This window comes from Mastigoproctus giganteus, chromosome 4 (genome assembly GCF_048544385.1).
Source record: "Mastigoproctus giganteus isolate SK-2022 chromosome 4, ASM4854438v1, whole genome shotgun sequence".
NCBI classification, from domain to species: Eukaryota; Metazoa; Arthropoda; class Arachnida; order Uropygi; family Thelyphonidae; genus Mastigoproctus; species Mastigoproctus giganteus.
This window is the reverse complement of record NC_143578.1, coordinates 65,017,664-65,034,046: the sequence shown is the minus strand read 5'-3', so window position 1 is coordinate 65,034,046 and position 16,383 is coordinate 65,017,664. Positions and strand designations below refer to the sequence as shown.

Genomic DNA, 16,383 nt, shown 5'->3' with positions numbered 1-16,383 from the left:
TTTCATTCACAGAGATACATATCCCATCTAACAAATGCATTTCGAACAATGCAGTGCGAAACACATTATATATATTTGCAAAATTCACAAGTGATGCAATTTTTTATTGTATGCCACTGTATATTGTGTAAAAGAAAATTCTCATATTACAGCCACCACTGGAACTAACAAACCCTGCCTATGTACCAACAAATATGAGACCTAAGTGAAACTGACATATGTGCTAACCAAAGATAGGGAACCAAAGACAAAGACATTCAACCTGGACGGGACACTGTCCCACGAGAGACTTTACTACCGTACATGATCTTATATGACTACACTACGACTGCTGCACCCTCACTGCCATGTAGCCAAATGGCGATCTGTACCAGCTCCCTTGCCTGGTCCCTTTTTCCTCTCCCCGGCAGGAGGAAGAGATGGTCTACCTCTTTCCTCCCTCCCCTACCATCCCATATACTTCGCCTGGTGAGGCATGGGCATGCCTTACTCCATTTTTTCCATTTATTTACACACACAATTTTATTTACATTCTCATGATATAAACAATTTATATACAAGTGTATGTGTGTTGTTTTGTTTGTGAATATTATATACAAGTGTATGTGTGTTGTTTTGTTTGTGACAGGCTATTATGACACCAGGGTGCAGCCAACGTATGGGCAGCTGCTGCCTGATGCCCATCCCTAGCACCGGGCCTGGGTCAACAGTCCTTCTATACCGGTGTTATTACCACCGAAAATCTCACACCCGCCAGAGGGAGTGCAATACTGGCAAGTGCCTGCAATCTCGCTCCCAGGTTGCCCTTACCGGAGAGCCAGCTAAAAAAAAAAAAAACTAGTAGTTATATACATGATGTTCTAGCAAAACAATTGTAACAATTATATTAACATATATACATGATTTCCCAGTCTTAGTCTTTTTCACCACAGTTCATTTATTCTCAGTACATTTTCTTATTTTCAAATGAAGTCACAAGTTGAACTGTCCAGTTTGATTTCATTCAAGAAAAAGAAGTCAGTTCCAGTAGTCTTCCCCGGATCTCAGCTGGTTGGAAGTCGCAGATTGGATGCCTCGATAGAACTCTAATGGGAGGATATGCAGGGACCCTCGGGTGTTAACAGGATTCTCATAAGAATGTTGATTGATTCTGGGGCGTGACACCTGAAATCAAAAACTAAGGAACTAGATGGAAACAGTTTACAAGCACAACCTCCTCTGAAACTTTTGGAGTTATACCTTGTGTGGTCTTAAGTGACATCTAGATCTGTGACCATATAGATATGAACTACATTCTCTTACCCATGGACTGTCACTGGAATTCCAAATCATACACAAGTTAGGACTCGCGGGAAAAAGAATAATTAGAAGTCTTCAGCAACTAGAAGAGAACCACCTAAAGAAGAGTTTTAAGACATGCTGGCACAGAACGGAGAAGACCACCATGACTTTATTAATTAATCTGTACATCCTACATCTAATTTCCTCGAGGGTGAAGGGATCTTATTTCTAGTCTTCTTTTAAAAACAGTCGCTGAAAATGTCTGTAAAGCATTAAAATTCCTAGAGCTTTCTACTAAGGGACTTACGTTATCTTCTGTCAGATCCGATACACTGCTAAACAACACTAAACGTGCCTGAAGATACTGTGGGCAGTCAAATAAAACATGAGACCAAGTTTCCACACCCCCACAAGTGCAGTAAAGGTCTGGCTCAAGTCCATGTTCGTGTAACTTGGCTCTAAGGGATCCATGTCCCGTTAATAAGTACGTTGTATTCATTGAAGGAGCAAACAAAGGATTTATTTTCTTGGCGGCAGTAAAATCCACTTTGGTTATAAATTGCCTCGTAACTGTTCCATGTTCGCTGGTATTCCACCGATCCTGCCACACAAATGCCCCCACAATCTTTTCTTTTGTTGTTTGACCTCCTTCACTGGATCACATGTTATTCCCATTAGTTCCGAAGCCAAACCTTTCCTAAGCCGACCTGTCATCCCCTTGAATACGATATACAGATCCAGGGGAATGGTTCCTGCTAAGACTTGTAATGCGTTGTTTGATACAGTTCTAGGAGAATTTAAAACAGATAATAACATGGATCTTTGAAGAGAAATAAGTTTCATTTTAACTGTTAAGACTCTGTGATACCAAATGGTTGCAGCATATGAGACTATTGGCAGAAATATTGTTTTATAATATAAAAACAAGATTCTTTTACTAAGTCCCCATTCTTTCCTTGATATTCTTATGATTGAGGCAGTAAAATTCCTTATTTTATCTCTAAGTTTACATACATGTGGCAGAAAGCTTAATTTATCATCGATTAGGATGCCTAAATATTTGTTTTGGGATACATATGGGATTTGAGAGTTGTCTATCAAGATATTAGGAGGTCGATAATAGTTAAAATTAGCTTTGAAGGTCATAAATTTGGTCTTTGTTGGTGATTTTTTAGTTTGTTAAGTTTGGTCCATGCAAATAGATCATTTAATATAATTTGCATTTTTTCCTCGAGTATCCTCCTCGAACGGCCCTCTACAGCAATTACTAAGTCGTCGGCATAAGCGATTTTCATAGCCTCCTCGTGATATTTCGTCATCCACTGATCTAAGACTTCGTTCCAGAGGAGAGGCCCCAGTACCGACCCCGAGGGCGTCCTCTGGAAACAGTAGCTGAATACACTAGGTGTTTTGCGCAAATTCTGATGATCTGTCTTGGAAGTAGGACCTGATGATTCTGACCACCTGGGGTTGCCCTCCCTATCGACCCCATACTTCTGTCTTCCCCCTCAGCCTTCAGTCTCTACCCCCTACTGACTAATACGCCAGCGTACACCCCACGCAACTAATCAAAATTAACGATTTTTAAACTGAACCCTGAACCACATTAACCTCTCCTGGCTTTTTCTAAACTTAAGTGTCCCTCATTTTTTTTGTCCTAGCCACCGAAATCTCAGGAAATTAGGTGGCAGGACCTGCCAGAGTATATATATAAGCTACTGGGTTCCTGGCCTGCCTCCTCGGGGTGTAAGTGAGGCGACGATGGTCCCCAACAGGGGTCCAGCGGCTAAACGACCAGAAGAACAACGATACACGACACTGAACGATCCAAGACTCACACACTTTTAAATCTCTGGCATTTACAGCGTAATGATACACCACAATGTAAACTAATTGTGGTTTACATTTATTAATGTGTTTAACTACATTTACACACCAAAACGTAAACTATACAGAGATGGAGGAATCCCCTGGTACCACTTGACCCTAAACACACTTACATTTACACTAACACATACACTTATTAGAGCCAGCCAAGTATGAGCCCCTCTGTCTATGTGTAATAATTCCATAAGGTGCATGTGTTCTCTGGTCGATTTGCCTGTTTTTCTGGATGCAAAAAAGTTACCAGGAGGGAAGAAAAAAAAATGCAACCCTCGCCCGAGACGAACTCAGCCGAGTTATGAAACAAATCCCATAAAAATTCCTCGCGTCATTGATAGGATTCGAAAGTGGTGTGGGGAGAATGATGCTTGCATGAACTGTGCTTCCCGCAATTACATTCCTCCGCTATTGTAATATACAATGATTTTGTTTTCTTCTTTAGGATATGCAATCAATATCTGCGAAACAGACCCTCGTGAGTTACAGTTGGAAGAATCGCTGTCCTCCAACACAGGGTGGAAAAGATCCGAGTTTGAATTTCGTCAATGATGTGAGCAATTTTTATGGGCATTTTTCACAACATGGTTGAGTTAGTTGGTTTCAGATGAGAGTAGCGTGGTTTTTCTTCTAGCAAACAGACAAATAGACCACAGGACACACGCAATTTACAGACACAATATATAGGGTACAATATGGCTTATCTCTGATGCACCTGAAGTACAACAACAATAGCAAACTGGTAAACAATTGCGGCTTACGAGAAGCTGTGCAAGATCATAAATGTGTGAGGTTTTGTTTTTTTGATGACTGTTGGTTCTACACATCGATTTCTGTAAACTGTTCCTCGAGTTAACTTAATGCTTTTGCAATTTCCTTTCACTATTCGTTTCAACTGGTGAGCTATGGCGATGTTTATTGGTATTTTACTTGGTTGATTTTGTTGTTTGTGTTGTGTATATATATATATACACATATAACTGATATTAAATCAAACTAATGCCAGTGGCATGGCAAAATCAGTTTTTTTAATATCAGTTATACATTGGGCATTATGTGGAGGAATGTGCATTTTGCTGCCTCTAACGATAGCTTTATATTTATTTTGTTAATTTCCGTATTATATTTTTTTACTATTTTTCTTAATTGCTTCATTATTCTAATATATATATATATATATATATATATATATATATATATATATATATATGTGTGTGTGTAAATCAGTGTCTTTTGTGGTCTATTTGCCTGTCTGCTGCAACGACAAACCCAAGTTTTCGGAAGAACAGAACTATGCTATCCTCTCCTGAGACCAATTAACAAAGCGACGTTGTGAAAAAGGCCCATAAAAATTCCTCATCACCGACGGGATTCGAACTCAGGTTTTTTCCACCCGGTGTGGGGAAGATGGCAATTCTATCAGCTGCGAGGGCATGACAAGTTGTCATAGTTTGGCTGAGGCTGCCCATAAACAATAAATATAAAAAGTGCATGTACTTTTCTTCTTTTGTGTCATCTTCCAAAAAAAAAAAAAAAAAAAGAAAGAATCAAACAAAAAAAGAAACGCAATTACTGTTCGCTGTGGAGTTACATGGAATGTTTTTACATACATCGATCGGAATTTAACTACAACTACATCATAAGATACGTATGACATCATATTTACACAAGCGTTGTTTGCACATGCTGTGCTGGTACTACCAACTACCTGTCATGTAACCTCTAATTAACCAACGATCAATCAGTTGTCCCAACACTTGTTAAAATGAGTGTATGTCAAGGTCAAATGGATTTAAGACTTTCATTGTCCTGTTGTGAACTCAGAGGAATGCAGTAGGGTAGGATTTGAGATCAACCAACCAGAGCAGTTATGCAGGTCTTGTCGTTTTAGCGGTTTTCGCACTTTTGATGTTAAGAGTAACACAGCCTAAATATTGATATATTTATAGTATTTATGGTGTCAGGACAGTGCAAATGGGGGGAGGGTGAATTGGATGCACCACACCAGGGCTCCCGATCTAGAGGGCCCAATCGAGGGCACTATCAAAGTCTAACATAAATAAACGGGACCCCTTTTGCATCTGGGTCCCCACAACCCTTTCCACGGCCCTAATGATGTGCCCTCGCGCATAGCAAAGTGGTCATAATCGCCGCCCTCCCCATACCAGTTGAAAAACGCCAGGGTTCCAATCCCGTCAATGAAACGAAGAATTTTTGTGGTTTCTTTTTTTCAGAACGTGGCTGAACAAGTCGATCCCAGCGAAGATTGCATGGTAATTCGGTTTTATCGTCCATCAAACAGACAAATCGAACATAGAATGCACGCAATTTACAGACATTATATTGTCACCTCACAGCCTTGGTCGCTTAACATACACACATTTGCAGTACTAAGCCAAATTTATAAAAAAATAATAAACAGGAACATTTTAGTTACTATTTTTAAGGGCTAATTAAGTTATTGTCGCCAAAGGCCCAGCAAAACTTTTATTTGATCCTGAGTGGGAGAATCTAATTCTTCAGTTATTATATTAGCATTATAATTAGTAGGGCATATGATGCAAGAAAGCAAGCTTATATAGCATCAGCCAAAAAAAAAAAAAAAAAAAAAAGACTCCCTTCCCATTTCACTCATCCATTCACTCCAAATGGATGTCTAGATCTGCCTTGAACTTACTTAAATTGCTCACCTCCACTACGACAGATGGAAGTACATGTAGTTCGTTCCAACCAGTGCCGGTGCCAGGCTATTTTGCACCCCCAGGCAAGGTTGACTACTTGCACCCCCAAAGAAATTGGCAACTTCAATTTTCAAAAACAATCTTGTAGAAAAAATGAAAAGCACAGAACTTCAAACTGCTATTTTTTTTTTTTTAATTGCAAGAATAATATAACAATCTTTGATTATCTTTCTCAAATACAAAAGAAAATGTTGTAGCGCACACAATTCATTTTGAACAATCTTTTGAATTGTGATGTTAAAATTTAAGTCTCTTAAAAGTTTCAATTTCAGGCACATCAAAATCTCACTTTGCGTGCATTTTCCATTACAAATTTTGTCACCAATTCCTTCATGTCAAGTGCTGAAGCTTGGGCATGTTCAGTCGATATTACCTTCAATAATGGTAAAATTCTTCAAAATATGAGAAAGTAAAATATTGTCAGAAATTTATAAGATATAATAATTACGAGAAAATTGCACAAACACGCTTACTCACTCGATGATAACATGACGTAACGTATCCAGCTGTAAACAACACTTGGCCAACTAGAATAATAAGATTTTTTTTTAATTAGCCAAAAATCACTAAATTTCAAGAAGAAAAATAGAACAACATATAAAAAGGATAAATAAAAAAGTTCAGAATTTTTTTTATAAGACTTTATAATTAATTTTAATTCATAGCACTGTTGTGGTATTTAATTTAAAATGAAATAAAAATAAATTGTCAGTTGAATTTTTTACATGTGTTAAAAAACTAATCTGTATAAAAACTGCTCCCCTCTGAGGTATGCGCCCTAGGCGGCTGCCTATTTGGCCTAATGATAGCACCGGCCCTGGTTCCAACTATCAACCACCCACTGGCTAAAGGCGAATTTCTGCACATTTATTCTACAATTGTCTTTCCTCAATTTGAATTTATGCCCCCTCAGGTGAGTAATGTGAGCAAGAATCCATTAGCATTGAGCTATTTAGCATGGGTAACTGGAATATCATGCACTACAGTAGATGAAATAAACCTGCCTAATACAGTAGTTTCAAAGGACTATGTCTTTCTGCATTGAAATTGTTTCTTTCCCTTAAAAAAATTAGGCAATGAAAGAACCAGTTCAACAGACCCATTTTAACTTCTTATAACTGTCTAGAGTGCAGTATGTTTATTACTGCGAGGTTTTATAAACAAACATCCTTGACCTTAGGCGCCACATGTGTTTAACAGTTGCTCATGACGTCATTATGGGGTTTTTGTCCTTGAATATGGCAGTTCTCTTTAACCTTTGCTGTTGTCTCTCAGCATCATCAGCTAAGACGTTCTTTTCCATCTTCCTTGGTACCTGTGAATTGAGGTCCTCGAACTTTGCCGTGCATAGTTTTCTTTGCCAAAGTAAAGGAAAATCACTGAAGAATCTATTAGAATTTCTGCCTTATAAATTCTGGCTATCTTGTTCGTCCTACTGTTATAACAGCCTTGACACACTGTATAGTGATTAATCTGATATCAAGGGCAGATCATACCATCGTCCCTGAATAATATTATTTAGAGCAGGGCTGGCTTAAGGCACGATCCGCCCAACAGGGCGCCAAAATTTAGTGGGCCCAAAAATTCCCCGAAAATTCACTGATTTGCTGTAAATTAAGTCGGAGAGGGCACACCAAAAAATCTTGTACATGGCGCTAATAGCCCTGAGGCCACTTCTGAAATTTCAGAGGGTGGTGATCCTACCCACAGAGTAGTAACATATCTTATTTCTCTGTGAGTCTATCCACAGCTAGAAATGGACCAGAGCACACCGTAATGCCACTAGTCTAGTTCGCCACACGAGGGCGCTTCCGTAGCCAGGTGGGCAGGAGCAGCAGTGCGTGGCACATACTTCTTGATTACACCGGGATTCGAGCCCGTGAGCCACCAAATACGGAGGATGCGAAAAAGTCAGGGAATGACCACCGCATATCTCTGGAGCAAGCAATATGGCCTTAGTTATTAATGCTCCTAAAAACCAAACAACAACAACAACAACAGTTCGCCACAATTACGGCTGAAACGTTATCAGAAGCCCTCAATTTGCTCAGTTTGTCGTTTTAAATTGAAAACAAAATGAAAAGTTCACCAGGTGCAAACTAATATTTAGTTGAACCGCCTCTGGCCCTGATGAGAGCAGCACACCGTCGAGGCATTGATAAGATCAATTTCTGAAGATAAACAACTGATAGTTCGTAGTTCCAAATACGAATTATGGCTTCCTGAAGTTCACGAAGGGTCTTTGGTTTCTTTCTGGCAACTGCAGATTCCACATGATGCCATATATATATATATATATATATACAGTTCTCTATAGGATCAGTTCCGGCCGGGTTGTTTCCTGGCCAGCTAAGAGTTGTAATGGGCAGTTCTTCCAACCATTTTTCACCTGTAACAAATGTAAACTCATTACTGTCGAACCTCTAATGCAGAAATGAAGCTAAAGTAGCTCCAGAAGTACCTACTTACACTTTCCGCCCGATGACAAGAAGCAGAGTTGTCCTGAAAGATGCGGTTAGTTGGCAGGTTGAAATGATCTCTAATGCTTGGCAGCAATTTTCCTTCCAATATAGCCAGGTATCCATTGGCATTTACGGAACCTTTTATAGACTACAGGAGACCTACTCTGCGATACGAAATGTACTCCCATATCATTTGACTGGTAGGGAATTTCACTATACACACCATACAGTCTGGATTGTATTCTTCACCACGTCTATGGTGAATCATTTGCCTTCCATTAGGTTGCATAGCCATGCAGGTTGAATTTCTTCTCATCCGAGAAAATAACTGACTTCCACTGTTCGGGGGTCCATTTGACATGCTTCTTACATTAATTAATCGGGCCTTTTTCATTTTTTCTATGAGTAGGGGCTTCTTCTTAGGACGACGGGCTACAAGTCCATTTTTGAAGACGCGTCTTCTGACTGTATCTGCACTTGCTAGTTCTCCCCATTCTTTATTCAGCTCAGATGAAGAAGCTTTACGGTTTTTAACGCATAAGAGCTCCAAAACGCGGTCTTGTTTTGGCGTAGAGATTAGTTTGCGTCCGGTTCCTTTTTTCCTATCAGCAGAACTAGTGTTCTTGAGTTTGGAAAGAAATCTACTCACTGTCGACTGATTACAACACACTCTATATGCAACATAACGGGAAGAACATCATTCCTCACATAAAGCAACAATAGCGCTCTTTCTTCGTGGCGTCAACTGAACGTAACTCGTCAACCTGACACATGCAAGAAATGACTGCAACTCTTGCAGAGCGTGCTTATATAGCTGAAAGTAACAGCTGATGCAATATTACGTCATCACCTACGCGTGTCAATCTTATCTATGCAATCTGTAAGAAATATTGCCTTATACTTACGTTATTCGTACGACAATTACAATTTTAAGGGGTGATGCACTTTCTTTGAACACCAGTGTATATGTATGGGTTAACAGATCTCAATAATTGGGGAGCCGCTGCTTCAATATAAAATGACCAGACGTCCCGGTTACGCGAGGCAGTCCCCGAATTTAAGTCGTTGCCTCGCATTGCAAACTGTTCCGGATTAATTTCAATCGTTTGCCCCGCATTGCAAACTGACACGGAAAATGTCCCGGATTGGACATGTAGCCATAATATAATGTACAGTATAACAAAATGTTTAAATTAAATATGTAAACATTTTGACACAAGGGACAAACCATGCAGGCATTTGAAAAGTGTTATTATGTTTACCGGGAACCAGTGGTGCAACGGAAAGAGTTTTTTCGGTAGTAAATAAGTTGTGTTTTTTCTGGACGTCAGAAAAAATACAACTGGCCGTAGAAATGCTTAAAGCAGTACTGTAAGTGCAATTTTGTTGATTCTTGTGAAGAATTTTACGAATAAATAGCAAATAATGAACGATTATTTAAAAAAATTCACTCCGTAATAAAATATATTTAATTATAGTATTTAATTTCTACCGTTTTTATTGTTAATATATTATTATTATTTCACAGAAATACCCATATAATGTAGGTATTTCTATGAAATAGAACAAACATATGTGGAAAAAAAAGAAACAAAAAACAAATATGAGCTGGATATCATCATTCTTCTCTTTCTTGTGATTCCTTTCCCTTCTACTTCTCTCTCTCTCTCTCTTAGGCTAACTCGAATTTTTTTTTTTTTTTTTTTTTTGGCTGGTGCAGCATAAGCCTCGGGCTTCCTTGCACCATACAGCTAATAATAATAATAATATAGGCTATATTTGTTTACAACGTATCTCTTATTTATGAAAATTATTCACCTTTTTGGCAATATTTTTATTTTTCAGGTGCCTTCCTCATTCCCTACCTCATCTGTTTAATTGGGGGTGGTGCTCCAGTTTTTATACTGGAGATTGCCTTGGGACAGTATACTAGCCAAGGAGGAATTACTGTTTGGGATATCTGTCCAATTTTTAAAGGTAGGTACTATGGGTTCAAAAAAAATACAACTCATCAAATTTTATATATTTCAATTATTATATGAAGTGTATGTGTATATATATATATATATATATGATAGAGTATGAAGTATGACTATAAAATAATGGATTAATTTTATTCTGCAGCTTTTGCAGAGGATATATTGCCTATAAAGATATACAGACACTGGACAAAAAATTAGTTCACCGCACATCCAGTTATAATTGTAGGGGGGGGGACATGGTGACTAGGCTTTTGAGTTTTTTTTTTTTTTTAGAAAGATTCCTGCATTCTGTTTCTTTAATTTCAAATTTTTGGTGAAGGGGGCATATGCCCTCTCTTTGCAATGCGGGGCAAATGCATTGAAATTAATTCGAGACAGTTTGCAATGCAAGGCAGCGACTTAAAAGTCCCTGCCCACCCCTGAATATGCCCCTGCACCTGTGTGTATTTAGTTCATACAACAGATTGAACACATGTATCTTCTACACTTGTTAGACTATAAGATTAATCAGTTTTTTCTATTTTAGAGGTTTACCAACTGTGGCTGAAAAAGCAAGGGTTTCTACTCCACAATACAGGATGTAGAAAAGATGTTAGTCAGTGATAAAAAGTAGTAATAACTTTTGGTAGATCTGAAGTACATGCTGCTGAAGAATGCAAACTGTGCAAGAAAGCAAGCTTGTAAAACTTCAGTAAAAAAAAAAAAAAAAAAGTCCCATATGACCTGTCCATCCCCTCTAATAGTTTGTCTAATTCTTTCTTGAATTTATTCAAGAAGTATGTTCTGACAGGCAACTACCTGCTGGCTGAAAGCAAATTTCCACACATCTATCCTGTAACTAGCCTTCTTCAATTTGAATTTATATCCCCTTCCCTCATGTATATAGTCTGAGAAAGAGGAAAGATGCCATCAGCATTAATCTTATTCACTCCGTTCAAAGCCTTAAACACCTCAATCAAATCTCCTCACAGGTACCTAGTCTCCAGACTTTAATTTGATGATGTTTCAGAAAAATAGTAATAAGACTTTTTAAGGAATGGTATGAGTCAATCAGCCAGAAATCAGTAGCAGAACTATGGTCAAAAAACATTTCTCAGAGATTTAAGCTTGCTTTTCACTGTAAATGCCATTTTTGCTGAGTTGTCTATGGTCGTTCTGCTTCAGCCACTTAACGGACCTATTTGATTTATTCTGGTTTTTTTTTTGTATTCATGTACAAGAACAACCCCATATCCTCATTCTTAGTTCTCTTTACTATGGCTTTCTTATAATGAACAACCTTACTCCATCAGTACCCCTCACTTAAGACATTAGGTTCCAGACCACTGTCATCAAAGATGGAACTATGGTGGGACAAGCCCCAGTTGCAGCATTTTAAGGGCTCATTTGACCAGTTATATATTTTAAAATTGCTTCATTTTTGATTTAATTACAGTCAGACCTGTGTTTAATGAACTTCTTTATAGCAAATTTTTTGGATTCCTTTTGGTAATTACATTTAAAAGTTTCTGTAGAATGAAGAAAATTTCCATATACCGAACAGATTATGAGAGACTTAACTTTGTATGCTTTGTTTCCACCTCTGTCTGTCCTTTAGGCAATTTAAGCAATTTGAAAGCGCAAATTAAGGGTTAAAGGGATTGCTGTTCCACAATGTAAATGTGTGCAGCCACCTAACCCACATACTGAGAAGTCATGCTAGTCAGCTGCTTTCTATAGCCAGTCAAAAGATTATAAGGTGTATTCACCTTATAATCAACTTGTGTTCTTTGTTTAAAATAAAAATAAAAACTTTATTAAAAGAAATACTGCATTATCTTTGTATGTGCTACTTATGATTCCAGAAATTTTTTTGATTTTGTAAGAGTGAAGAAAAATTATAAATTTGTGATTTATAATCGCTTACAGAAAAAAATATCAAGGAGGAACAGTGTTTTACAAATTTCGAAAATAACAGAGAAACTCCAATTGCAAACTTCTATAAAGTATGGTCCATTTTGTGATGTCACACATCTGAGCTTTTTGGTTTGTCCTCCAGTGGTTAGCACTGGAGGACAAACAAAATTTTTCAAATATCTGTTGATATTTAAACAGATATTTGAAAAATAATATTTTATCAATTCTGCATGATATAAAATATGTAACTCCTTTACAACTCCTCCAATTCATTCATGAGTATTGTCTAATAGAATCTTATCTAAATATAGAAATAGTGCTATGAATTTTTCTAACCCTGCCTGTAACAGTAAGAAAAATTCATTTAAAATAATACACCTTCATTGTATATTTTTAGTTTGTTATAATGTTAAAAGTACTATATTGCACAATATTTTGTTTCTACGATTTTACACTAGATATATAAACAAACTATCTTTCTAATTTCTAATTTCTTTGTAGTTTATATAGAATTAAATTCTCTGTAGATATAAACGAATATTTGTAAGTTTCTTTTTCTTTGATATTTTTGTTTTGTTATATTCACTGTATTAATTAAATTATTTTATTAATAAATATATGCAAATCGTAGACTGTTGCAATAGTAATTTTTATAAATTCCTAAAGATTGCAGAGGCATAGCAAGGGGGGGAGGGATTCTCCAAGACGCCGAGCTTCAGGGCTGCAAACTGAAGGAATTATCTATCAAAATTAGGGGCACCAGAAAGACATGTTGCCATCGACAACCCTAACTATGCTACTGAAAGATTGACTGCCTATTATATAATGGGGGCATACTTATAACACTTTTTTTTCCCAGGCGTAAGATTACCTAGTTCCGGTTCTGACTGCCATAACTTGAAAATTGTTGTAACTCGAAGCATGCCTTTTTTTTTCACGTATCTATGCATGTACTGCACTGCAATCATCATATATGGGCATGACTTATGTAAATAACACATATAAAACTAAAATAAACACTGTAGGCCTTATTTTGAGAAATCGAGTAAGCATACTAATCACTGGATAGTAGGCCTAGGTACAGTACTCAGTATAGACAGTTAAAATACAGTAGTATAGTAATGTAAATAATGTACAATACACTTGACTTACCTTTAATGTACTAGTCTTCTTTTTCTTACTAGGGTTGGCAGATGTAAAATAGAGAAACAAAAATTTATTGGAGGAAGGGGAGGGTATATCTTCATAAGTAGAATTATCAAGGGCTACATGCTTTTTTGCAGGAGATTTAGATGGACTTCTTAAAGCAGTAATAGGCCTAGAAGGAGTATGGCTTTGGGTTGATGTTGATGGTTGAGTAGGACTTTCAGTGGGTGCTGGTATTTCTTTGAAGTACCTGTCTAAAGAGGTTTGCATGCTAGACTGCCCTTTCTTTTTCCTCTAGATTTTGGTGTAACAGGTATAATCCCTTACAAGGTTAGCATTGACTTTTGAACTTCTTTCAAAGGTCCTATCATGCTTCTCTAAAAGAGCCATGCCAATTTCAAAATGCCGGATGGCTTCTGATAGAATTTCTGTGGTTAGCCCTTCAGACTCAGAGCTTGATATGTCTTCAGACATCTCTTCATCATCCCTATTCTCGTGGTGCAAGGAGATCTTCATTGCTTAGAGGCTCAGAATGTGACTCTAGAATTTCAGCTACATCTTCTGGCTCAACTTCCAGTTCTAATTGCCTTGCCATCTATACAATGTTATTAGTTACATTTGGAACAGGATTTTCAAATCCTTCGATGTCGTCAAGCAACATAACTTTTTCCAGGCCCCTTGTAATGTTGTTATCTTCACATCATTCCAAGCATCTCATATAGTCTTTATTCCATCCAAGATGTTGAAGTCTTTCCAAAATTTCTTGCCCACTTCCTTCTTCTGTGTCAATTGCTGTAATGCACTTCGTGAAGGTTCTTCTTAAATAATAAAGTTTGAAAGCAGCAATGACACACTGATCCATGGGCTGGAGAAGCGAGGTCGTATTTGGCGATAAGAATATCACTTGAATGTTAGGGTTCAAATCATCTAACATTCGAAGGTGTCCAGGTACATTGTTCTAGAAGGAGAATAATTTTAAGTGGAATGTCTTTAGAGAACCCTTTAACTGTTGGCCCGAAGTAGGTGCAAAGCCATTTTTAAAAAGGGATGCAATAACCAATGCCTTCAAATTAGACTTCCAAAGAACTGGAATGCTAGTCTTAGCATAGTTCTTCAAAGCTCTAGGGTTGGCTGAGTGGTAAACGAGCATAGGCTTTAGCTTAAGGCAACCTGATGCATTTGCACCTAACAAAAGGGTAAGCCTATCTTTTGCTGGCTTGAAGCCTGGCATGGTTTTCTCCTCCTTTGCATTGAATGTTCTAGATGGCATCTTTTTCCAAAACAGCCCAATCTCATCCACATTAAAAATCTGATCCTTTGAGTAGCCTCTGTCGTCAATAATTTTGGCAAGATCACGTGAAAAGCTTTCTGCAGCAACAGTATCAGCAGCTGCTGCCTCACCTTGCATTTTGATATTATGTAAATTAGAATGTCTCTTAAATCTATCAAACCGCCCTCTACTTGCTCCAAATTCAGCATCCTTAGCTGCCTCACCTTTCTTAGCCTTCATTTCATCAAAGAGGCTTTGGGCTTTATTTTGAATGATACCCTGGCACATGGTGACTAGTCTGATCATCAATCCATATCATTAAAAGTCTCCATGTCTGCAATTAGGCTGTCTCTCTTCCGAATTAGAGTAGTATGCACTGGTGTAGTATTTTTGACTTCATCAAGAATGTTTTTTTGTTTTTAAGCACAGTGATAACTGTAGTGCAAGCCAAGGCTAGCCTTTAGCCTATCTCAGTGTTTGATACACCTTCATCATTAAGTTTAATAATTTTGACCTTTGTATATAAAGTAATAGCCTTATGACTTTTCTTACTACTTTTATCTGCCATTGTACAGTACTGTACTGTATGTTAAGTTATTTTATAATTTAATCACACCAAAATGGTAAAATAGAAGTTATAAACAGTTTAATATTCACTTAAACACAGAGCATGCATAAACGAGATGCAAAGCAAAACGTGTTTGTAAACAAACTGATGACAGTGATGCCTGGTGCAAGGCCGATGCAAGCAGTAGCATCATGTCGCTAAGGTGTCAGAACTGTGAAGCAAGTGTCTCAAGTCTGGGTATGGTGGCAATTGAAAAGTGTTGTAAATGTGAAGCATCGCAAGTCGGGATATGGTTGTAGTTTTGTATGATATTCTCTTATAATGCTTATTATATATGGATATTATATAACTGTGCCATGCTTGTTTTCTTTGCTTAGTTAAACTCTTAACCTCACTTGTCATCCTTTCTTGGCATATTACATTTATGGATCAACTTCACCATTGAAATGCATTTATGGCTTCCAGGATAAATTCCTTGAATATTTCCTATAGTATTTTTATATCCAACAGCATACAGTCTCTTCAGTTAATTGAGTCCAAGAAATACCTCAATCCATTATAGTCCCCTCTCTTTGAAATTGAAGCTCTCACCTTTACTTTTGACCACGTAGGTTCTTAGACATAACCCATTTCATGGCATTATAATCACTGCTGATTATAATGCCACACACATTTTAGCTCCTTAGTGAGAACCAGATCTAGGCTATCACTTGGTGATGCATTTAGAAAAATTTGGAGTAAGAATGGTGGTCTTTGATCAAGATGACTCTATGGATGGACTATAGCTCATTGATTAACACAGCTATCACTAACATAATACACTGCTTTAGAAGTTCCACAAGGAAAAAGAGAACATCCCATTTTATTAGATCTGCAGCTTTTTATTAGATCAGGTTTTTTTAAGCTTCTTAAAAGATGGTGTAACAGTTCCTTCTAATTGCCTTCCCAGGCTACAATAAAATATAACAAATTTGACATAACCACTTTCATTAGTGAAGACAAGTTTTCAGAAGAACCCAAACACTAATGTATATAGCAGTATTTATAAAGTATTGTGATTTTTTTATTCTTTACAAAGTCCTTTCTACATGAACCTAACCACAGCAGTAACATTGCAACTGTGGAAAATTATTTTGTATATTATCATTTTACATAC

The 16,383-nt window shown here is 37.4% G+C and overlaps 1 protein-coding gene across 1 annotated transcript in view; it reads left to right on the top strand.

The window, feature by feature from the left end:
• LOC150086801 (sodium- and chloride-dependent taurine transporter-like) overlaps nt 1-16,383 on the top strand; it is a 299,102-nt gene that overhangs the window by 124,766 nt on the left and 157,953 nt on the right. Inside the window, exon 2 of the mRNA XM_090372759.1 lies at nt 10,211-10,342. Within this exon, the coding sequence (XP_090228885.1) occupies nt 10,211-10,342 (132 nt within the window). The remainder of the gene's footprint in view (nt 1-10,210; nt 10,343-16,383) is intronic.